Source organism: Carlito syrichta, unplaced genomic scaffold (assembly GCF_000164805.1).
Source record: "Carlito syrichta isolate Samal-C Ts95f unplaced genomic scaffold, Tarsius_syrichta-2.0.1 Scaffold309326, whole genome shotgun sequence".
Taxonomy (NCBI): Eukaryota; Metazoa; Chordata; class Mammalia; order Primates; family Tarsiidae; genus Carlito; species Carlito syrichta.
This window is the reverse complement of record NW_007253422.1, coordinates 112667-138762: the sequence shown is the minus strand read 5'-3', so window position 1 is coordinate 138762 and position 26096 is coordinate 112667. Positions and strand designations below refer to the sequence as shown.

At 36.5% G+C, this 26096-nt stretch overlaps 1 protein-coding gene across 2 annotated transcripts in view; it reads left to right on the top strand.

The window, feature by feature from the left end:
* Positions 1–26096, top strand: part of FOXJ3 (forkhead box J3) — a 169664-nt gene that overhangs the window by 56846 nt on the left and 86722 nt on the right. For both annotated transcript variants that reach the window (XM_008067174.2, XM_008067173.2), the window contains exon 4: positions 8551–8625. In XM_008067174.2, the coding sequence (XP_008065365.1) occupies positions 8551–8625 (75 nt within the window). The remainder of the gene's footprint in view (positions 1–8550; positions 8626–26096) is intronic.

Here is a 26096-nt window from a genome sequence, read left to right as displayed (position 1 = left end):
TTTTTTTGATTTATTGTAGAGATGAGGTCTCGCTGCCCAGGCGGGTCTCGAACCCGCGGGCTCAGGCAATCCACTCACCTCAGCCTCCCAAAGGCGCGGGATTACAGGCTGAGCCACCGAGCCCGGCTCATATTATATTTTTACAAAAGTTTCCTCTACCTAGTTTTAAAGTATTGAGTACCTAGAACTTGCCATGGTCACTTTTAATTTTATTTTTATAAACAGGAATATTTTAAGTACTTCAAATGGAAGTAAATGGAAACTGGTTTATCTTCTCCTTTGCACAAGTCTTTGTTTTCCTATTTTACTTCCCATTCACTCTCCTTAGATTTATTTAGTAAATTCTCACAATCTGCTACTCACTATTTCTTCAGGTATGGAGGAGACGAGTCAAGGGAAAAGGAGGGGTCATTTTGAATTTGTGAGGTTAGCTTGCACTGATTGAAGAGAGTGTTGGAGAAAGATCTTAAAGCAGCTGTCACCACCTTTATATAAATGCAGGTGAGCTAAAGCCACCCAGAGGAGAAAAATGTTGCCATGGTCACTTAAAAGGACTGGAATAGAATTTTAATATTTAGTTAAAACTCCCTCTCATTTTGTGTAAGGGTATTGAAGGGAGAGTACATATGAAAAATAACTCCTTGGATATGACACAGTTGAGTGATGATGTATTCTGAAATAGAGAAAAAGGAATTTATATTTTTGTTCTGCTCTCCTTACTGAGGAAAATTAACCTATTAAGTTATTGAACTTTAGAGTAGTAGAAAAAAGAACCATACAAAAGCGGTGGGTAGGTGTATTATGCTTTTTGTGTGGGTCAGAATGAAGTCATACATTATATATTTGCCCATTGTTTTTCACAGAAATTTAGGAATATAAACTAGAAATGTAAAAACATAGCTACCTCTAGGGAATGGGTGGAACCACACTAAAGGGGATCTAGAAGGAAATAAGATTCCAAGTATACTTTTTAAATATAGTTTCCACTTTTTAACCATGTATATGTTTTCCATATTTAAAAAAAGGGATGAAAGAAGGAAACACTACAACTGAATGCTAGCAGAAACAAATGTAGCTAACATCATATCAAATTAATAACGTAATCACACAGAAAAAATAATTAAAGAAACTTTTGACCAGAGCACTTTGTATACCTTCATGGGATACACTTCAAGACTGCAATTACAAAAAAATCATGAACTTAAGTAGATAACAGAACTTTACTAGAGGCAACCTTACTTCCAAAAACTCCAAAGTTGGGAGAGAAGAGGTTAGAAAGTTGGGAGTGATTCTGAAGCTCTTCTATGTATATAGTAGGACAGAGCAAATGAGTACATATATTGATTTTTTGGGGGGAGAGGGGAACCTAGTTATTTCTGTCTGTCTGCTCCATCAATTTTTTTCTTGGGGTTATTGGAGGTGGAGACTCCTAAGCTGTGAGATATGAAGTAACCTCTTTTCTTTGTGAGGTGTGTGTGTATGTACAAGTTTTGGCTCTTGTCTATCTGTGGGTGTTTTTACTTTCTAAATATGCTTTTGGTATTTTTTCCAACAGATCTGTGATTCCATATAAAAAGCATTGTGTCCTGTGTTTTAGGTTGAAAGACAAAGACCCTAACCTCATAGAGCCTATTGTATTTTGGTAGGGTATACAGTGTAGAGGAGAAAGAGATTACAAGACCATTGAACAAATAATTGCAAATGTGGTAAGAAATCTAGGGCGATGAAGTTTATTACAGTAGACCCCAATCTGTGAACATCAGAAAAGGCTTCCCTGAAGAACTGAAGTTTAATTCGAGAGTGAATTGAAAGTAGATTCATTTAGGTGACATGCATGGATGGAGTAAGGCTGGGGGCAATAACCTTTAAAGATACAGCAACTTCTGGAAAGCCTGTAAAGTGAGAGAACTCCAGAGGGGATGAATGTAGACAGTGAGGTAGGGTCAGTTCCTGAAGAGTCTTTGGAGGCTTAAGAATTTTGTATTTTATCCGAAGTGCAATGGGAAGTCATTGGCAGGGTTTAAGTGAAGGAGTAGTACCGAATTTGCACTGTGAAGACATAATTGCCTTCAAGGGTGGAGAATGATGGAAGGAGGGCAGAGAGAGAAAAGCAGCCACACATTTGGAAGCTGTTGCGCTAGTTTTGGTGAGACTGGTGTCCTGGACTAAGATAGTAACAGAAAGGATGGAGTAGAGTAGGCAGATCTAAGGCAGGCTTAGTAAGATTTGTTTTAGATGGCGAAAAAGAGGGAAGAGTTAATGATGTTTCGGAGGTTTCTGATTGGAGCAGTTATGTGACTAATAATGTCTTTAAACTGAGAGAGGAAAACTGTAAGAAGATCACATTAGGCATAAAGATTGAGTTACACGTTGAGATTGAGGGGTTTCTGGAAATGAACAATTGATAGTTGGAAATACATGTTAGGAACTTAGGAGAAAGGTCTCTGCTGGAGATCTAACAGTCATTGAAGCCAAGGCTGTAGATGAGATTGGCTAGGCAGCAATGTAAAAATGAAAAAAGGACATAGGGCAGATCCTAAAGATTTCCAGCATTTAAACTTTTTGTGAAGGATGAAGAACATGTAGAGGTGTTCTTCCCCTGACGTGTGAGTTCACATTGAGCCATTTATAAAGAATAGTTCTTTTGTCTGACTATTTTGATTTGTTTTTTTCCCCTATATCTTGAACTTTAAAAATTATTATTTTTTTATTAATTGCTTTTTAGAGGCAGGGTCTTACTCTCTTGCCCAGGCTGGCATGCAGTAGCAAAATCATGGCTCACTGCAACCCTGAACACCTGGGCTCCAGTGATCCTGCCCTTCAGCCTCCTGAATAACTAGGACTACAGATGTGCCTCACCATAACTGGCTAATTAAAAAAAATTTTTTTTTGTAGAAACAGGGTTTCTTGATGTTGCCGAGCTGTTCTTGAACTCCTGGCCTCAAGTGATCCTCCTGTCTCAGCCTCCCAAAGTGGTGGGACTATAGATATGAACCACTGCACCCAGCCCTCTATAACTTTTAAGATGGGTGGGGGAACTTTAGTTTGTCTGATGTTTTTTTTTTTTCTTGTCTTATTTTGGATTTGGATTGGGTATTTTTTATGATTCCATTTTATCTCTACAATTATGTTGCTAACCTTCCTAAATTTGTGTTAGTAATCACTCTAGGGTCTAATATATATATATATCTTAGTTTATTCAGTCTGCTGTAACAAAAAACCATAGTCTAGGTGGTTTATAAACAATTTATTTCTCACAGCTCTAAAGGCTGGGAAGTCCAAGATCTAGATGTCAGCAGATTCAGTGACTGGTGCAGGCCGATTTCCTAATTCACAGATGGCTATCTTCTCATTATAACCTCACATGGCAGAGGGGACAAATGAACTCTCTGAGATCTCTTTCATAAGCATAAATCCCACTCATGAGGACAGTCCTTATAACCTAATTACCTCCCAAGGTGCTACTTACAAATGTCATCACACTGGGAATTGGGTTTCAACATACGAATTTTGAGGGAACACAGACATTTAGTTCACTACAGCATCTTTAACTTATTACTCTTCTACCTTCAAATAGTATTAAAACATTTTATGTATAGTGTAAGAATTTTGTAAGCCATATCTTTCAGATTCCTTTGACCCATCCCTTGTGTTATTGTTGCTATACATTTAACTTTTACATATGTTACAGACCTCATAATGAATTACATTTGCTTTAGACAGTTTTAAAATTTTTTTATTTGTTATTTTATTTTAGATTCAGGGGCGTACACATGCATTTTGTTACATGAACATGCCTTGTAGTGGTGGGAATTGGTGGCTCATTCCCTAGATGGTGAACATTGTACCCCGTAGGTAATTTATGAATCCTAATCCCTTCGCCATGTACCCCCTTTATTAGTGTCTCCATGTCCATTATTTCCATCTTTGTGACCATTTAGCACTTGCCTATGAGAAAACATGTGGTGTTTGTTTTCTGTTTGAGTTAGTTCACTTAGGATGATGATGTCCAGCTCCATCCATGATTCTGCAAAGGACATAATTTCATTCTTTTTTATTGCTGTGTAGTATTCTGTGGTACATATACACCACATTTTCTTTAGCCAGTCAGTTGTTGGTGGGCACTTAACGTTGATTCCGTGATTTTGCTATTGTGAATAATGCTAAACATATGTGGTATCCTTTTTTACATATTGATTTCTTTTCCTTTGGGTAGATCCCTAGTAGTGGAATTGCTGGGTCAAATAGTAATTCAATTTTTAGTTTTTTGAGAAATCCCCAGACTGTTTTCCATAGAGGTTGGACTAGTTTACATTCCCAGTAGTAGGTGGGGATTCCCTTTTCTCTGCAACTGCACCAACATCTGTTGTTCTTTGACTTTCTAATAATAGCCATTTGGACAGTCAGGAATTTTTTATTTTTATTTTTTTTGAGTTGGAATCTCACTCCGTTGCCCAGGCTGGAGTGCAGTGGCATATTCATGGCCACCCCAGCGTCAACCTCCTGGGCTCAGGTGATTCTTCCGCCTCAGTCTTTCAAGTATAAGTACACCCTACCACACCTGGCTGATTTTATTTATTTACTTATTTTTTGTGTTGAGATGAGGTCTTGCCAAGTTGCCCAGGATGTTCTTGAACCTGTGGGCTCAAGCAATCCCCTCACCTCAGCCTCCCAAAGTGTTGGAATTACAGAGTTGAACCACCTTGCCCAGCCTATTTTTTAAAGGCATTAAAAAAAAAGTCCACCTTCATTTTTACTTTTTCTGTCACTCTTCATTTCTTTTTGTAGATCCAAGTTTTCATTTGATTTCATACTTTCACCTAAAGAACTTCCTTATGACATTGTCAGCCAGCTGAAATGAATTATTTCAGCTTTTATTTGTCTGAAATTCTTTATTTTGCCTTCATTTGTGAGAAATATTTTCACTGTGTATGTAATTGACAGTTTTTTTCTTTCAGTATTTTTAAATGGCACTCCATTATCTTTTGACCTGCATAGTTTTGAGAAGTCCACTGTAATTCTTATCTGTATTCCTCTGTATGTACTCTATTTTCTCTGACTGCCTTCAAGATGGTCTCTTCATTTTGTTTTTTAGCACTTTCACTATAATGAATGTAGGTATGTGGATTTTTAATTTATTCTGCTTGGTGTTCTCTGAAATTCTTACTTATGTTGGTTGATGTCTTGCATTATTTTTGGAAGATTCTTGACTGTTAACTTCTTCAGATTTGCCTTCTGCCCCATTCTCTCTTTTCTCCCTCTGGGACTTGAATGATATGTAGTGTCCCACAGTTCTTAGGCAATCTGTTCCATTTTTATTTTTGTTTTGAGCATGCATGTGTGTGTGCATGTGCTGGTCTTAATTTAAATAATTTATATTGATCCTTTCCTTAGTTGTGTCCAGTTTACTGATTAGCCCATCTGAGGAATTTTAAAAATCATTGGTCATGTTTTTTAAAGTTTCTGTCATTTACATTTGTCTCTTTCTTGTAGTTTCCACATTTCTGTTGAAAATTTCCATCTCTGTGTAGATTGTTCTTCCCCCCCACCGCTAGATCCTTTAACATATTAAGTATAGTTATTTTAATGTTTTTGTGTGATAATTCTAACACCTGAGTCTTCTCTCAGTTGGGTTTTGTTGATTATTTTATCCCTTGATAGTTTTTTCTTTGTTCTTCTATGTGTTATCATTTTTTCTTTTTTTTTTGAATTGGAGTCTCACTCTGTCACCCAGACTGGAGTGCAGTGGCCACTCCCGGCCACCGCAGCCTCGATCTGCTGGGCTCCGGCGATCCTTCCACCTCAGCCTTCCGAGTAACTGGAATTACAGGCATGCGCTACCACGCCCAGCTAATTTTTTGATTTATTGTAGAGATAGGTCTCACCTGCCCAGACGGGTCTCGAACTCATGGGCTCAGGCAATCCACTCACCTCAGCCCCCCAAAGGCGCGGGATTACAGGCTGAGCCACCAAGCCCGGCTTGTGTTATCATTTTTGACTGAGTTTCAAATCTATGTGTAGAAGAATGGTAGAGATTGAGTTAAATGGTATTTGTACTTGCAAATAGAGAAGCATCTTTTTTCTCAGACTATTCATATAGAGGTTGAGTCAGTCTGTTAGTAATTTGAACTGGATTTGGGTTTTGTTGTTGGTATCTTTATCTTCAGTATATCACAGACTTTACGTTCATCCAGCTTCTGTTAACTTGTGCTTGGGGTGGGGGAACTTAGATTCTGTAGGGTTTTTTTTCATTTTTCCATCTCTTTTAAGTTTTAGTTGTCTCTGCCCACCTTGTACAGATGGGGATCTCTCTCACTGCTCTTGTCCCTTCTCAATCAATAGACTGCTTTTGGTTGTTATTCAGTGCTAGATTTTTGGTAGAGGGAAGGGGTTTTCTCTGTTGTGTTGGTCTAGCCTTGGTCTTACCCAGGCCCTTGAACTTTTTCTGTGTTTCTTTCTATTAGCCAAACTAATCTTTTATCTGTAGTTCCTTATGAGTACAAGATTCCTGCCCATCTCCCAGCTATAGCAGACCTCTGCATGCTATCAGTGTGGGATCCTCCACCAAAGGTAGTTTTCCTACACCTCTCCCAGAGGTAAAGGGATTTAGCTTCTACCTTTCCTCCAGCAGCAGATTATCTTTACCTGTGTCCTGAGTAAGGGTTTTCTATCTCCCCTAAAGGCAGAAGGGTTTTGTTTCCATTCTTTCTCTAGAAACAGTGTATCTTTGCCAGAGTTCTGTGGGTGACAGGTTTTGCTGCATTACCTAAAACCTACGTTTTTTTGGTTTTGTAAAATCTATGGAAGATTGGTGGGCTTTGTCTTTTTCTTCCTGACCGTAGTCAGTCACCTGCTTCCTGTATATGCCACTAAGGGAGATTTCTTTTGGTTTCCTGCCTTACCCTCATTCTTTCTTAAGAGCACATGATAAATGCTTGTGGAGAAGAGCTTGACAGTGAGTGAGAATGTCCCTTGTATCTGGGGCTCTTGTTTCTTTAAACTGACAAACTAGCCCATTTTTTGCTTGGCCTTTAAGATTTTAGCTAATTTCTTCTTAATTGGATGGTGGCTAACTCTTTTTTCCTATGCTCTGCCAAAGGTGAGATAGTTTGTGTATCCAGTTCTCCTTGAATAGCCTTGTCCCTCTTAAGGAATGTGGTCTGCTTGGTTGCCTTGCAACCTGAGCTCTCTGATGAGGTTAAAAAATAGGTGTTTTTTTTTGTTTTTTGTTTTTGTTTTAAATCATGCCTGGTGTCTTCTCTTTGGGAGGGAGATCAGTCTTTGTAGCTGTTTACAACTAAGGCAGAGGTGGAATTCCCATTCATAAACTTTAAATTTCTGCTTTGGTAATAAGATAGACTTGAATTTATATTCTGTAGTCATATTTTTAAGACTTTAAAAAATCGAATATTGTGCCTATGAGAGGGAAGTTTTAATATAGGCATTTTTGTTAGACCTTTAAATTTTAAGTTAAAAATTAAAACAGACATTATGCCAAAAAATGACCCCAGAAGGTGCCATTCTAAATAATGGCTAAATGCATTTGGTGCCCCTCTCCACCAAATACTGGCCATTTGGGAACAAGCAAAATTATTTGGGGATGGATTCTGTAGCATTTAACTGAGAAGAAATGAGCTTTGAAGTATTTTCTGTAAGAATTCTGTTACAGCTCTACTTATTTACGCATAGATTTTGTTTCACCCTCTCCAAGTCTGAAAGGGCACTTTCCTGCTACTCAAATTTGTTATTCTTTCTTGCTACATTAAGGAGTCTAGATGTCCTTCCTAGCCCCCAACCAGTATCTTTCTTTTTGGTTTTCTTTTTTACAGATTGTGGTGAGAACATAATTGGCTTCTATATGCTTTTGTAATAGAGCATTGGCATTTTAAAAAACATTTTTTAACTAATTAAAAAGTGGAAATACATATGCCTTGCAGACCATTTGGATCTTGCAGAAAAGTAAAGAGAAGAAAATAGTCATCTCTTATAATTTCAAATAGAGTAACGTATAACATTTTGCATCCTGTTTTTTTTTTTTTTTTGAGAATAGATAAATAAATGTATACCACAGTTAAAGTAACAATATGTATACAATTTTGTATTTGGCATTTAATAGTTAATATTATATTACAGATGTCTTCCTGCAACATTAAAAGATCTTAAACATTTAAAATGCTACATGTATTATTTTGGAATCCACTAAGAAATTCTTTTCCAGTAACTATGAAGTTCTTTTCCAATAACTACTTCACTTTGCAGAATTCATAATTCAAAAATCAGAAAGGTTTAAATTTGAAACTCATTTCAAAATCTTATTCCATTTGTAATTGTATTCCAATGTATAAAGATATTTAGGTCTCTGATCCTGTTTTTATTTATTTATTTATTTACCTATTTATTTTGAGAAAGTAGGAGTTTATTTAGAAGGCAGAAAAGCTCTCACTTTTCAAGAGGGGACCCGAAAGAGGGTTACCCTCAGATTCTGTTTTTAAAGGTGGGTTTTGTTTTTTGTATTTCATTGACCCTATGGCTTTTCTTCTTTAATTCCAGAATTCCATTCGACATAATCTGTCACTGAACAAGTGTTTCCTTAAAGTGCCTCGATCCAAGGATGACCCTGGAAAGGTAGGGTTTATTTTCTTAAACACCAAACAGTTGGATTCTTCAGTATATCTGCTGTCATGTTTAAATTAAGAACTTGTCTAGTTCATTGATTGGAAACCTTTGTGAAATGACAAGTTATTCCCAACTTCATTCTACCCTGGTTTAGTTGTTATGCTTAAAGGACCAGTTCATTAAAGAGAGCTTTCTTTTTAAGCGGTGGGAAGCTAGCTAGTGTAGAGTTGGTCCTCTGTTGTAGTTTGCTGATTCTAATCTAGTCCTTGTTTGGTTGGTTTAAGTGTTGTGTATTAAATTTGGTGCTTGAACTGCTTGTCAGGAACCACAGTTTATTAATTAATTATTATATATGAGGGGGGACCCAAAAAACCTGGAATTACCTTTTTGAAGGACAGGCCCCTTGTAGGCTTTTCGGGCTTCCCCTACTAGGTAAGTGTTTTAGGAACCCATCAGCATCAGTATACTAGCTAGCATTGTCATGAGAGGCTATGTTTCACTTCAGTGAATTTTTTTGGAGAGAGTTTTAGTGCATTTGCCCATTTCATGATGGGTGATTTAGGAGGACTCTTGCCCACACTATGCTGAGTGTTGAGCAGTTTTTGATCAAAAATGCCATGACCTCTGTGTCCCACAATCCCTATTTACCTGGTCTCATCTTAAGGTACTTTTTTTTGTTTCTCTGGTTGAAAAAAGTCCTCAAAGGGAAACGTTTTGCCCATGTGGAAGGGAGAAAAAATGGCAAAAGCACTAAAAGATATCAAAATTGACACATTCAAAAACTGTTTTGAGCAGTGGAAAAAGCGTCTTGATGGGTGTATTGCATCAAATGGAGAGTACTTTGAAGGAGACTGAAGTTTAAACATGTAAGAACAAATACACAATTTTTAATAAATAAATTCTGGGTTTTTTTGGGGGGATCCCCCTTGTATAAGGGCTAGATTTGTGTATAGTTGGCAACAAGTGGAAGTACTCTTGCCTTGGAACAAAATTGTTTCTGTTATTACCCCATTTTCTGAATTGCTCTGTTCTCTTTTTGACTTCATTTAGCTCCACTATTACTTTTTAAAAGTATTTTGTCTACAAAGATGAAACACTACATAGTTAAACCCCTGTTTTTGTTTTAATAGCCATTCGACTATGGTGTGGCCTGAACTTGGTACTAGTTGCTTGGTTTCTAAAGTGCAGAGTACTTGGTTGTACCATATTTGGTTGTCAAGCTAAATTACTGATTAGGACTTTGAGACAGTGTAGTTATTGGCAAGAATGTGTTCTTGTTTGGGTGGTTAGGTTTCTCATGTTCTTCTTTAAGCTAACTGTCCCTGAAAGAATCTTTATTCAAAATGTAAACCTTGTCAGTAAGCATCTTGCTTAAAAGTACTCAGTGTTCTGAAGGTGTTTATTTTCTCTCTTACCAAATATCCTTTACTATCTTTTTTTTTTGATAATATTTTTCCAGCTGTGATTCGCTTCATTCAAGACCCACCATGAAGAACTACTTGAAGTTTTACAAACATGTCATTCATATAGTCTTATTGTACAAATTCCCTTCCTCTGCTTGTCTGGCTTACTCTTGGCTTTCATGACAGAGCTGCAACATTACTCTGAGGCTTTTTTGTTTCTTTATGATTCATTTGAATTTGTGGCTCCCTTTTTTGAGTTCCTTTTACTTTTTAACCAGTGTCATTATTTGTTGTTGTTATTGTTAATTTTAAACAATTTTTAAAGATGTGGGGAACAATTCAGGATTAGGTAGGTAAGTGGCCATTGTACAGGTAAAGTATGAGCCTCCCTTTGGTCCCAACTTTGCCTGGTTTGTGCCCCCCCCCCAGAAGTGTCCCACTACTGCCAATCCCTTTCTTATAGTATGACAGATGTTCAGGGTCTGCTTATGAGAGAGAAATGTGGTACTTAGTTCTTTGTGTCATTATTGTTGTAGCTCTGAACTAGTCTCTTTACAGTTGATCCCTCCAGTTGATAGTAACTTATACATAGTAGTCAGTGACCTTTCCTTCAAAAAATGTTAACCTAACCATTCTCTTCCTCCTTCTGCCCCTACCCCTCCTTATTTTTTTTCTCAAACTCTTCATTGGTTATCTACTGTTCTCAGGTTAAAGTCTAAACTTACTAGAGTAGGGATCATGTGTATCCTGTTCACTCTTTAGCCCCAGTTACTTCCATAGTGGCTGGTGGCACTGAGGAAACGCTCTTGTTGAATGAATGAATATATTGTATCCTGTACCAGACCTTTAACTTTTTGAGGTTAGAGATGAAAAGTTACTAATTTGTATATTAAAGCAGTTATTCTTAAGTAATAAACATTTTAGAGCACTTTCTATGATCTGCCCCATCAAGTTGGTTCTCAATAAGATTGAATAGATTATTATAATAGTATTTTTAAAAAGTATTTGTGCTTTTAACTCTAAGATTCTGAATTGGAATTGGTGAAATTCTTCTTTCTTTTACAGCAAACTTATTATTAAAAAATTAGAATTTTTAATATATTCCTTATTACAGTTTACTATAGGTAGTGAGTATATATGAGTCAGACTAAAAAATATTTTTTAAATACTTTAGAGATTTATCTATTTTATTAGAGTTCCATGAAGGCAATAGTTGGGCCCAGCAAACATTTTGGTTTTGGTTGGATTTTAAAATCAATTTAAATTATTAAACAATTAAAAATTATTAATTAAAAATCAACACATATGAATGCTATATTATGTGCTAATCAACCAGTTGGAGATCCTTAAAAAACTTGTATTGTCAGCTTAATTTGCTTTTGTGCAGAAGTTAAAACTTTTCTCCATTTTTAATTAAATAATATATGGGGTAAGGCAGATGTGGAAGACATATTAGTCTTTGCAACTGTTCTTTTTGAATCAGGATTCTCAATGTGCAGATAAAACAAAATACAGAAATAAATTGAATTCTGAGAGGCTAATGAAAGCTTTTAGCTTTTACTATTAGTCTCTGATTGTAAGTTTTGTATTTATCAAAACACATCATTGTTCTCATTGATTTTGGTCATAATAAGTAAATAACACATTTGATTTTATAAGGCACATTTATGGTAATAGAGTCATTTTTATTTTCAGTCTCAAAGTGAAGTTTAAATAAAGTCCATTGTTCTCATTGATTTGGTCAGAACTATATATAAATTTGCTCTTATAAAATACATTTATAAAAATAAAGTCATTTTTATTTTTAATTGTCAAAATTAGATTTTGTTTAAAATTTTCTTGCTTTAAAAAAGCTTTAAAAACCTCCTGTCTAGCCCATTTTATTTTTTATTTTCTGCTTTCATTTATTTATTTTAGGCCATTTTATAAAAGAAGAAACTAAGGCCAGTAGATAAGAAGCAGCTTGCTTAGGGTCAGTGTGGAATTAGAACTTCAGTGTATGTGACCAGACTTAACTTCCAGTCACAAAAGCCCAATACAAACTAAGGGTAGAAAGTACTTCAGGAAGAACTGGAGACAGGTTCCTAATTTGTCATCAGGAATGTCTTTTTCTATCCCTTAGTCCTGCTGGCTTCTTAGATGGTTTCACTTCCAGCCCAACTGGTGGCGGAGATGGCCGTCAGCAGCTTATATTCTGCCAGCTCAGTAACACTTAGCAGGAAGAGAGTGCCTTGTTCCTGCCCCTCGTTCCCAGATCACTTGGAATTACAGGGAAAGTCTTAGAATGAACACTGAACAAGTAAAATACACTTGGTTTCTTAGTTTTTATACTAGTGCTTTTCCATTCTATCACTCTTCCTTGAGAGGGAGGCCAAAATGTTAAGTTTTGGTACTTATGAATTTTTTCTTTTTGTATTACAGTGTTTCCTGGCATTTGAGGAGCTTTTCCAAAACCACCCTCACCACAGTGGGAGAAAACCATTGAGCCAAGGTGGGGTGGGAGTAGATTTTGGTCTTGGGTATGGGGTGGACTTTAACCCCTTAGGATTTTGCTAGCTGGTGCCATGACTCAGATAGGTTTAAGAGGTAGGAATAGCTCATACAGCATCTTCTTTCCTGTATATTCATAGTATAGCTTTCTGTTTATTGTATTAGCAGAGAGATGTGAAGACCAACCTAAAATTGGTGTGTACTGTTGAATTAAGCAGTTTTTATGTGGTTATTTGTTCCTTACTCCTTCATTTTCTTGAAGACTTTGTAATAAAAATCCTTAATATTTGGTACCCTTCCTTGTAGATTGATGGATTTTCTTCTCCTTTGCAATTGACTTTAAGTAGCCATATCATAGCTTTATTTAAAAAGAAACAAAAAATTAAGTTTTATTTTACATTTGTAACTTTGCTGCTTTTGGGGAGACAGATTTCTCCTTTTTTTCCCCTTGATTATGACTCTTTACTTCCTGTGTATGCTTTCTGCAGTCTGTCTCCATTTTTAAAATTCTGTCTTTTATCTCATCTCTTACTAGTTCTATATTCTGTATTTTCATCTATTTTTTAAAATCTTTTTTGTAGAAGTCTTTTTATTATGCAGTTCACACATGCTTCCTAATTAACTTAAAGATAAGTATTTTGCTTACATTATGGAAAAGCAAATCACTGACTAAATTTAGTTTTTTAAAAAAATAGAGTTCTCTTTCTTTGCTTTCCAGCATATTCTTTTCTCAACTGTGTCACCCTTTTTCCAGTTCAGCAAAATGATACTTTGACTTGAAAAGAACTAGAGGTTTGTAGAGGGTACTTTAGCAGTTGCCTAGGTAGTTAGCAGCAGTGGTTGCTAATAGATCTGAGAAGAGAGCTAAGAAATTTAAGATCACATGAAAGCCACCTGCAGTTAATTTATATAAGAAGAGACTTTTTTGGGGGGGACCAGGTGGTGGGGAAGCTTTTTCTTGCCAAGGAATGGGAAGTTGTAAAGGTGGTGTGAAGAGTGGAGTCTCCTGGTTTGTTAGGAAACAACAAACTCAGTGCTAAGAGAAGTAGCTTTTGAAAGTTCCAAGACTGATTTTTTGTTTCTGTTTCTATCCTTGACTTAGTGTAAGGGGCCGTTACATAGTTGACTGATTTCTTTCTCTTCAAAGAATATTCTTTTTTTAAAAAAATATGGGCATATTTATTTGTAAATTGTTTATTATTCTCTGGCATCCCATTGGTTACTTAAAAAAAAAAGTGGAAAAACTGGAGAGATTTGAGGGAACATGAAATATAACATTAAGTAACAGACAGTGTTGTGGGAATCACAGATATTTACCCTAAAGATGGAGTATGAGAGTGTGATTTTAATAGAAGTCTTAAAGTAGATGTATGATTTTTGTGAGGGAGAAGTCAGCTGTTTAGCTGTGCTTTTGTGCAAAACTAAACAGGAAGTAGGACTTAAGGATAAGCAAGAGTTTGTTTTGACAAAACTAAGAATATATTATTGAAGTAAAAAAAACATGGTATGGGTTCTTGAGGGAATTTTTGGAGCTTGCCACTTCTGAAGCACCTGAATAGATGAAATTGTTAGCCTTTGTGGTTTTAGTAGATAAGAACACCAGTTGAAGGCTGGGGAAAGGACATGATCAAGTTTAGCTGAAGGACCAGTCAGAACAAAGTTGTTATAGAATCAGGAATTAAAGGAATTGATATAAATACTAACATGAGGTCCAAGAGTGGAAGATGTATTGGTGCCAGTGAGTGAGTGTCAAGACAGAGGTGGATTATGAAATGTGAGACAGTCCATTAGAAAAATTAACGTTAGAAAATCAGTGTTCAGTTTAGAAGGATTGAGTTAGAGGTGAGGGTTTGAGTCAGGGTGGTAACGCAGCAGAGGCAAAAAGAAGTGCCAGCCTAGAGCCCTGACAGCACTGTTGGTAAGAGCAGTATAGTTGCAGCTGCCTTTTATTTGCAAATTCAGTGTACTTTGTTCTCTTAGGGTGAAAGAGAACATTTTGTTGTTGGTCTCTTTTTTTCTAGATCTAAACTACTTTAAAAAAATTAACCCTAGAAATTAAATTTTAAAAATATATGTGGTAAAATACATTCTTTGGTGTATAATTCTAATAGTTTTAACAAATACATCAACTATAACCATCACTACAATCAAGATAAGAGAACTGTACAATATTGTCACTTGGTAGTCAGTCCTTCCCCCACCCCCAAGCCTTGGCAACTACTGATCTTTTTTGTGTTCCTATAATTTTGCCTTTTCCAAAATGTCATATCAAGGGAACTTATATAGTAGGTAGACTTTTGAGTCTGGCTTCTTTTATTTAGCATAATGCATTTGAGATTCAACTATGTTGTTGTGGATATCAACAGTTTTGTTTCATTTCATTGTATATATTTCATTATATAGATTTACCACAGTTTAATCATCATTTAAAGGCAATGTAGGTTATTACTTGTTATACATTAATTTGACCACCACTAAATTCAGTAATTAATTTGACAAATATTCAGATAACACTGAAGTAATAACATGATAGTTATATTATGCTGCTTTGTGAGTGGCTTATATTACATATAGGTGAGCTGTCTGTTTCTTGAAAATTCATTGGACCTGGACCTGGGCCAGCATTAGAATAGTTGTTATCCATGTATTCATTCAGCCAACTAGCTTGTCTTTGAATATCTACTATGTGTTTGACCATTCATGATCTATTTTTGTGGCCTGAGTAGAGTGACTGTTTAACTTACTATTCAAACTAGAAACTTCTGAGAATGAAAGGGGGTGCTATTCTTAGTTACACTTAGGTGACAGGTATAAACCAGGACAGAAACTGGGATGTATGGTCATACTATCTGTGGTGGATGCAAATACTGTGTCTTGGTCCTCTGAGCAGATACCAGGTGCAGCATCTTAAGATGTTGGTGAAATCAAGACAGACAAACATTTTGAAGTTGGATTGCCAAAACCTGGGAGGAGAAAAAATATTAAGATGTGATATAAAGCTAAGGCAGTCAGGGACAAAAGGGATCCAGATCCTGAAATGTACATTGACACCTAAGGGAGAGCAGGAAATAGTCTATGATGGTTCATTTCACCAGCGGGTGGATACTTGGCAGTAGGATTAGTTTAAACCTAAAATTCGTAGATATTGCCATTTGGAATAGAATCAGGAATTAAAGGAATTGATATAAATACTAACATGAGGTCCAAGATATATAGCTGTTTATGATGGGGATTACTCTGCCCAGGAGTATGAAACGAATACTAACCTTGTTGGCTTATTTATACTTAATCAGACAATAGCGTTTTTACAAGGCTATTTTCTACCCTAATGCTCTTTTTTTTTTGTCTCACTCTGTCGCCCAGACTGGAGTGCAGTGGCTCCTCCCGGCAACCGCAGCCTCAACCTGCTGAGCTCCGGTGATCCTTCTGCCTCAGCCTTCCACATAGTTGGAACTACAGGCACGCGCTATCATGCCCTGCTAATTTTTGATTTATTGTAGAGGTGAGGTCTTGCCAAGTTGCCCAGGCGGGTCTCGAACCCATGGTCTCAGGCAATCCACTCACCTCAGCCTCCCAAGGCGCGGGATTACAGGCTGAGCCACCTAGCTCGGCTGTTCTCTTCTATTTAAGAATGTTTCTTAGTTTTCAGTTGGTTGCCACTTTTTTCCCCTCTGGAATTAACCTGTTTTTTAGGGTGTCTTGAAATTTCAATCTATTTTTTTAAGATGTGGTCAAAGCTATAGAATTCTTGTTTGTGATCTATCTTTGCCATTTTATGGATGAAGGTATTGCAGTCTTCTCCTTCAGTAACAGAATTGCTGATATGAATTAATGCCTACATTTGTATTTACTTTACAGAATTCAGAACTATTTTACATGCATCATTTTGATCCTCTAAATAAGCCTGTGGTTGAGCCCTAGTTTTAGATAGTAATCTTTGACTCTGTTGTAGACTTTTCTATAAGGTCACATATATTTCACATACCGAAACTCCACATAAATGGAATCATTCATTATATACTCCTTTGTATCTGCTTATTTCATTCAGCATAATGTCTGTGATACAGTTACATATATCGCTTGCTTGTTTATTAAGTAGTGTTCCATTATATTAATATACCACAATTTGCTTATGCATTTATTTGTTGGTGGCCATTTGGGGGTGTTTTCAGTTTGGGCCTATTACAAACAAACTACTAGGAAATTTTTGTACAAGTTTTCTGTGGACATATGCCTTCATTTTTCTTGAATGATAGATACCTTGATGGGTCAGAGGATAAATGGAAGATTAACTTTGTAAGAAACTGCCAAACCTTTCCTCAAAGTGATTGTGCTATTTTACATTCCCAGCAGCAATGCCTGGGAGATCCGGTTTAGCTCCACGTCCTGGCCAACAGTTACTTATTACCTTTTTAACTTTAGCCGTTCTACTGGATGTGAAGTGATGTTTCATCATGGTTTTAATTTGAATTTTCCTGTTGACCATTGATGCTGAGTATCTTTCTTTTCTTTTTTTAAATTTTATTTTATTATAGAGGTTTGGGATACAAGTAAGGATTAACTACATAAGTAGGCTACATGCAGGTGAAGTCTGGGCCTCCAGATAGCCCTCACTTCCCCTGGTATAGGACCAAGTTCCCTCCCTGATACTGAATATTGTTTCATGTGCTTACTGGGTACTTGTCAGTCTTTTCTTCTGAAGCTTCTTTGAAAAGTCTTTTGTCACTAACAAAATTTTGTTGCCGTTATTACTGAGTTATAAGAGTTTTCTAAAAATATATTCTGGATATGTATCTTTCCTTAGATTTATGTTATATAAATATTTTTTCAGATAGTGGTTTGCTTTTTTGTTTTCATAGTAGTATCTTTTTTTTTTTTCTTTTTCTTTTTTTGAGTTGGAGTCTCACTCTGTTACCCAGCTGGAGTGCAGTGGCATGCTCATGGCCACCGCAGCCTCGACCTGCTGGGCTTAGGTGATCCTTCTGCTTCAGCCTTCCAGTTAGGTGGAACTACAGGCATGTGCTACCATGCCCAACTTATTTTTTGGTTTATTGTAGAGACGAGGTCTCACCAAATTGCCCAGGCTGGTCTCGAACCCCTGGACTCATGTACTTCTCTTGCCTCGGCCTCCAAAAGTGCTGGGATTACAGGCTGAGCCACTGCACCAGGCCTATAGTAGTATCTTAAAATGAACAGAAATTTTGATTTTTGTTGAAGTCTGATTTATCAATTTTTTACAGTTTATTTTATTATAAAGATGTGGGGTACAATTCAGGGTGATTTATCAATTTTTAAGTTAATGGTTGTCTTGAAGCCTACTTTGATACAAATGAGCCACTCTAGTTTTCTGATGCAACTCATGGTATATGTTTATCAGAATATTGCTTTTAGTCTGTAAATATCTTTGTATGTCAAGTATATCTCTTGTAAACAGCATGTAGCCATTGGCGCTTCCTTTTTAAATTGTCTGGTAATCTCTGCCTTCTAATTAGAGTGCTTAGTCTTTATACTTTAATTTGATTATCAGTATGGTTGCTGTTTGTTTTTCTTTTGTTCTTATGTTGCTTCATTTCTACAACCGTTGGGATTAATAAAATAATTTTTTAGTATTCTATTTTATTTCCACTATTGACCACTTTGCTGTGCTCTTTTAATTAATTTTTTAGTAGTTATGCTAGAGCTTAACAATATGTACCTGTTTTGGGAAAACTCATATCATGTTTTTCCCTCTGCTCTCACACCACAACAATCAACATAGAAGAAGGCTTCTGTGACCAAATGTGGAGGTTTCTCCCCACCACCAAGCAGCAGATAACAGGTATCATTCATTCAATTCCAACATTAAATACCTAGAGATAGTGTCAGATCCCACAGGCTCAGTCAGTCTCTGAGACTCTCCCCCTTCTTTCCCCTTGTCACAAGTCTGTACCTCTGGAACTTCTGACCGACTGGCTTCAAGTTGGGGTTCCCGTGACCCCCTCTTTGGGTTCAATTAATTTGCTAGAACAGCTTTTAGAACTGTTCAGGGAAAACATGTTTACAACTTTACTAAGAAGGATATTTTAAAGGATACAAATAAACAGCCAGATGAAGAGATGCATAGGGCGAGGTCTGGAAGGGTCCCAAGTATAGGAGCTTCTGTCCCTGTGAAGTTGGGTATGTCACCCTCCCAACTTGTGGTTGAGTTCTTCTTTACCTTCTTGTCAGCCTCCATGTATGTGTTCAGCTATCTTGAAGCTCCCCAAGCTCTGTCCTTTCCTTTTATGGACATTTCATTGGTTGTCCATGATTGAAGCATAGACAACTATGTCGAAATGTGGTTGAACATAAAGCACATGATCTAAACCTAGCAGGGCTTGCCTGTTCTGATTCTTCTTGGCCTCTGTGTGCATTTCTTCCTTCAGGGTATGGGCCAGGACCCTTTATGGAATGAGTATCTTATGACCCACACACAATCAGATTAGTGTCTTGCCTTGGGCAGGTGAAAGGAAGATAGGGAAAGGTGAGGAAGAGAAGATACTGTTTCCTGAGACCTGCTTCTGAGACCTAAAGCACCCCAACATTATAACAAAAGACTGTAACAATGGGTATAGAAGTTATGAGCAGGGAACTGTGGAAGAAAACCAAAGCATGTGTGTGTGTGTGTGTGTGTGTGTGTGTGTGTGTATATATATATAAATAATCATAGTATCACAGTACCATTAACTTACCAAAGACTATTTAGAGGTAATATTACATGACATTCTACTTTACATCCCTCACTTCATACCACTTACTATCTACTTCTTGTCATCCATTTCACAAATGTAATAACATTACAACATTATAATTCTGTTTGTCCATCCATTCCTTTCTTTGTGCTGTTGTCATATCTTGTGCTTCTGTTTACATCATCAGTACCACCTTACAATTTGTGTTATTTGCTTTAAAGAGTCCGTAAAAATATTTTCTTAGTTATTTACCTTTTTTGATACTCTTTCCTGTAAATGCAAGTTTCCATCTGCTATCTTTTATCTTCAGCCTAACAATATTCTTTGGCATTTCTTTTAGTGCAAGTGTGTAGGCAACAAATTTTGTACGCCTTTGTTTTATCTGAAAGGTCTTTATTTCATCCTCAGTACTTTTTCTGGGTATGGAATCCTGGATTTGCAGCATATTCCCACCTTTCAGAGTTTTAAAGATGTCTTATTGTTCTTGGCCTCTCTTATTTCTGATGAAAAGTCAGCTGTCATTCATATTTTTGTTCTCTTGTACGTAATGTGTATTGTTCTCCTCCCCTCCCTTTTTGGAGGCATTCAAGGTTTTTTTCCTTATTATTGTTAGATCTCAACGATGTAACTATAACATGCTTTGTTGTAGTTCCTTTTCATTTATTCTTTTTGGGGTTTGCTGATCTTCTAGGACAAGTAGGAAGAGGTTTTTATCCAAATTTGGTATATTTTCAGTTATTATTTCTTTACAGATTTTTGGTCCCATTTTTTCTCTCTTGTTTTAGGGTTCAGTTAAAATGAAAGACTGTCTGACATGCTTCCCAAGTCCTTGTGGCTTTATTCATTTTTCGTATTCTTTTTGTTCCTTAGATTGGTTGATTTCTACTGATCTGTCTTCAATATTTCTGACTTCCTTTTTTGTTTTTGAGAAAATGTCTCATTTTGTTGCCCAGGCTGCAGGCAGTGGTATGATCATAGGTCATTGCATCCTGGGACTCCTGTGTTCAAGTGATCCCCTGCATCAGCCTACCAAAATGCTGAGATTACAAATGTGAATCACTGTACCCAGCCTGACTCTTTCCAATCTTTTGTTAAGCCTATCTGTTGAACTTTTTATTTTAGTTTTTGGATTTCTTAAATCTAAAATATCCATTTGGTCATTTTTTGTGTATATTCATAAATAACTGGTGAAATGGATTCAGCTAGTTGCTTTGATGCTGGAGCATTAGGACTCTGTGTTGTCCCTGACCAATTTCTGGACATGAAACATTTCATTGTCCTGATCTGTATAGTGTTTAGGAACCCCATGAACCTAATTCAGTCTTTCATTTGATTCCTTCCATTATCATTGATCTTTTGAGGTCCTGGTTTTTTTGATATGAAAATAGAGTTGTTAGAAGAATTGAGATTTTAAAAAATTGTTTTAATGATGAAAAGTTTGAGTTACTATTGTCATTTTGAACTGGTATCCTTCCTCTAGTTTCTGCTTACTTTTTCTCCATCTTCTGTGTTGCTCCCTTAAGGCATAGCACACAAGTAAAAATGCAAGTCTACTTCTTTTGCCTCATTTTCAATTCCACCCCATGCTTCATGCTCCTAAACTTTATATTTAAGCTATATTCTACTATGTTTCTTACATTTATGATGTAGTTTTATATCTTCATATTTTTGCTTATAATCGTTCTTCATTGTATCTACAATAGTCTTCTTTTTCATCACATTAATCCTTTAATGCCCAGTTCAAATTTTAGCATTACTCTGAAAGAAAGTAACCTTCTCTTTTTACCTTCTCTACCTTTTCAAAATTAATTTCTTGCTTCTTTTCACTCCCATGGCTATTTTAGCATTTCACTATCATAGCTCGTGAATGATGTAATTGTTTATTGATTTGTTCCATTCATTTGTGAGTTTTTTGTTGACAAGAATTGGGTCTTTCACATTTTTGTACCTCCATAGCAACTAGCATAGTGTCTGATACACAGGAGATGTGATGCTTGATAAATGTATTTCACAAGAGCAGTATTTGTTTTTTCCTAGTTAACTAAGTCGCTGTTCTGTTCTTCTTAACAAACTTTTCCTTTTTTTTTTTTTCTGAGTTGGAGTCTCACTCTGTCACCCAGACTGGAGTGCAGTGGCCGCTCCTGGCCACCGCAGCCTCTACCTGCTGGGTCCTGGCGATCCTTCCGCCTCAGCCTTCCAAGTAACTGGAACTACAGGCACGCGCTACCACGCCTGCTAATTTTTTGATTTATTTTAGAGATGAGGTCTCGCCAAGTTGCCCAGGCAGGTCTCGAACTCGCGGGCTCAGGCAATTCACTCACCCGAGCCTCCCAAAGCGCAGGATTACAGGCTGAGTCACCGAGCCCGGCTAAACTTTTCTAATTGTATATTGATTTTCCTACTATTTTAAACTAAGTCTGATCTTGGGATGTTCTAGAAATTGTTGTTTTGCTTAACTTTATTCAGATCTTTTCTTTTGATCAGTAGGTAGGGGTCTGGACACCTTATTTCACTTCTTGACATTGATTCACATTATTCTGAATTTGTGAGAATCTTTGGAGTTCTTCTTCTTCAAGTAGGTGAATTGCTTGACTTCCTCTAACATTAATGTCTATTTTAGATAACTTTTATACATAGATAAACATGATCCAAAGGAAAGCCAAGAATCACCTAGAGATCAGATTTGGGTTTTTCTGGGCAGTCTCACTGACTTTGCTTTGTGAGAGGTGACTTTTGACTGTATTGGGCATAACCTGTATTAGATTAAATAGCTCCTTGATTCCTTTCCCCCCTAAATTAGGAAATATTTTTTGTTGAGCTATAATATAGATACCATATGTTTGCCTTTTAAAAGTACATAATTCAGTAGTTTTAGTATATTTGCGAAGTTATGCAGCCATCACCACTATCAAATTCCAGGACATTTTAATTTTATCACCCCCAAAAGAAATCTATAGATTAACAGTCACTCACCATCTCGCTCACCTCAAGCTCCTGGAAACCACTACATTACTTTCTATCTCTGTGAATTTGCCTATTCTGGATGTTTTATAAAAAAGAATTACACAGTATATAGCCTTTTTGTTTCTTTTACTTAGTATAATGTTTTCAGGGTAATTAATATTATAGCATGTAGTTGTACTTCATTCCTTTTTATGGAATTATGACTGAATTCCATTGTGTAGATAAACCAGAATTGTTTATTCATCCAGCTAGTGGACATTTAAGTTGTTTCCACTTGGGGCTATCATGAAAAATGCTGCTGTGACAATTTGTTTACAAGTTTTAGGGTGTACTTAATGTTTTTATTTCTCTTGAGTATGTTTTTATTTCTATAGGAATTGTGAGATCACATGTTTAATCTTTTAAGAAACTGCCAGACTGTTTTTCAATGCAGCTATACCATTTTACATCCTCAAAATTATGAGGGTTGCTGTTTTTCACAACCTTGTCTGTAGCTGTCATTGTGTATTTTTATTTTAGTCATCCTTGTGGGTATTAACTGGTATTGCATTTTATTATAGTTTTGATTTGTCTTGGACTACTGGCAATTGTGTTTTAATGTGCTTGTTGGCTATTTGTATATTTGGAGAAATGTTGTCATTTTCTTGGCTCCTTTTATTTTTATTTTTTAAAAATTTTATTATAATGAGGTGGGGTACAGGAGAGGATTAACTTCATAAGTAGGCTGCATGCAGGTGAAGTTTAAGGCCCAACTGGTCCTCACTTCTGGTGGGGACCAGGTACCCTTTGTGTTGTTACATGGCCATTTCTTCCCCAGTAGTGCTCTGCGACCGCCGATCCCTCCCTTGTGCTAACGTGATTAATGTTCAGGTTCTACTTAAGAGTGATAACATATGGCATTTGATTCTTTGTTTCTGTGATAGATCACTAAGTATAATGGTCTCCAACTCCATTCAATTTGCTGCGAAGTCCATGATTTTGTTCTTCTTTTTGACTGAGTAATACTCTATCATGTATATGTACCACATTTTCTTTATCCAGTCCACTTTTGATGTATTTGTCCATTTTAAATGGGGTTATTTGTAGTGTATTACTGAGATGTAAGTCTTCTTCATATATTTTAAGTACAAATCCCATATCACTTATGTAATTTGCAAATATTTCCTTTTATTGTGTGAATATGTTTTTTACTTAATCTTTTTCTAAAATTTTTAATTGATATATACTATGTATACATTTTTATAGGGTACATGTGGCATTTTCTTACATGCAGAGAATGAGTAATTATCAAGTCAGGGTATTTAGGATATCACTGTGAGTATTTGTAAGTTCAACGTTTGGGAACATTTCAATTCCTCTTCTAGCTATTTTGAAATATACATTATGTTGTTGTTAACTATAATTATTCTACTTTGCTATGAACTTTGGAACTTATTCCTTCTAGCTAACTATGTTTGTACCCATTAACCAACCTGTCTTCATCTCCCACCCCCACACCCTTCTCAGTCTCTGGTATCTGTAATTCTACTCTTTACCTCTGTGAGGTCAACTTCTTAGCTCCCACATATGAGTGACAATGTGATATTTATCTTTCTGTGTCTGGATTATGACTTCCAGTTCCATTCATGCTGCTACAGATGACAGGATTTCATTCTTTTTTTTAATGACTGAATAGTATTTCATTGTGTTTATATACTGCATTTTCTTTATCCATTCATCTATTGATGGACACTTACATTGATTCCATATCTTTGCTATTATGATTAGTGCTGTAATAAACGTTAGGGATGCAAGTATCCCTTTATATAATAATTTACTTTCTTTCTAATATATATAACATTATATTTATAATATTTATAATATTATAATATTTATAATAATGGAATTGCTAGATTATCTGGTCGTCCTGTTTTTAGTTTTTTGAGCAATCAGCGTACTGTTTTCCATAATGGCGGAACCAATTTACATTCCTACACACGCTTGTGAGTTCCCTTTTCTCTGTATCCTGGCCAGCATCTGATATATATATATTTTTTTTCTTTTTAATAGTAGTCATTCTAACTGGGGTAAGATGCTATCTTATTGTGGTTTTGTTTTGCATTTCCATGATGATTAGTGATGTGAAACATTTTTTTCATATATTCATTGGCCATTTGTATGTCTTCTTTAAAAAATTTTGTTTTTGGTCGTTTTTATTAGACACAAAGTCTTGTTATGTTGCTCAGGCTGGTCTTGATCCTCCTGCCTTGACCTCCTAAAGTGCTGAGATTACAGGATTGAGCCACTGTGCCTGGCCTTTGTATGTCTACTTATGAGAAATGATCTATTAATGCTCTTTGTCCATTTTTAAATGGGATTATTTGTTTTCTTTTATTGTTTAGTGGTTTAAGTTCCTTGTATATTCTGAATATTATTCCCATGCAGTAGAATGGTGTGCATATATTTTTTCCCACTTAGCAGATTGTCTCCTCACTCTGTTTCCTTTGCTGTGCAGATGCTTCCTGGTTTAATATAGTCTCATTTATTTATTTTTGTTTTTGAGGTGTTAGTCATAAAATCTTTGCCTGCACACATTGTCCTGAAATGCTTCTCCTGTGTTTTCTCTAGTAGTTTTATAGTTTTAGGTTTTTTTTTAAATTATGAAGTTGTGGGGTACAGTTAAGGGTTAGGTATACAATTGCGTTTCATTCAGGCACCCTGTTGATATGGGGTGTTTCCCCGTTCCCAGACAGATATTTGCTACTGTTAATTCCATCTCCCTCCCCCCACCATAGTTTCCCAGTACGGTCAGTCATTTTCGTATAGTATTACATTGGATGTTTAAGGTCCATTATATGAGTGAGAACATGTGATACTCGGATCTTTGTTTCTGTGAGAGGTCACTCAGTATTATAGACTCTAGTTCCATCCAGGTTGCTGCGAAATTCATGATTTTGTTCTTTTTATGGCTGCGTAGTATTCCATCGTGTATATGTACCACATTTTTTAAATCCAGTCCTCTTTTGACGGGCAGCATGGCTGTTTCCAGTTTCTTGCTATTGTGAACAATGCTGTGATAAACATGCGTGTGCAGGTATCTTTTTTATAGAGTGATTTGTGTTCTTCAGGATATATTCCCAGTAGGGGGATTGCGGGGTCATATGGGAGGTTGGTATTTAGAGCTTTTAGGAATCACCACACTGCTTTCCACAGAGGTTGCACTAGTTTACACTCCCACCAACAGTGTAGAAGTGTTCCCTTTTCTCCACACCCTCTCCAGCGGCTGTTATTTTTTGAGTTGTTGATAATTGCCATTCTGGCTGGAGTTAGGTGGTATCTCAGTGTGGTTTTGATTTGCATCTCCCTGATGATTAGTGAGATTGAACATTTCTTCATGTGTCTGTTGGCTGCTCGAATGTCTTCCTTTGTGAAGTGTCTGTTCATATCTTTTGCCCATTTTATAATGGGGCTGTTTGTTTTTTTCTTTTCAGCACGTTTGAGTTCCTTGTAGATCCAGGATGTTAAGCCTTTGTCGGACCTGGAGTTGGCAAATACTTTTTCCCAGTCTGTAGGCTGTCTCCCTGCTCTCTTGATGGTTTCTTTGGCTTTGCAGAAGCTTGTTAGTTTAATAAGGTCCCACATGTCTATTTTCTCTCTTATGAGCTGTGGGTTTTGGGTTTTGTTCAGGAATTGGATGCCAGTTCCGATTTCCATGAGGGTATGTCCTTCATTTTCTAAGGTTCTTATGGTTTGAGGTTTTACATTTAGGTCTCTGATCCATTTGGAATTAACCTTTGTGCATGGGGATAGATAGGGGTCCTGTTTCAATCTTCTGCATGTGTTCAGCCAGTTTTCCCAGCACCATTTACTGAATAGGTTCTTCTCTCCCCAGTGGTAGGTGGTGGAGGCTTTGTCAAAGATGAGTTGGTTGAGA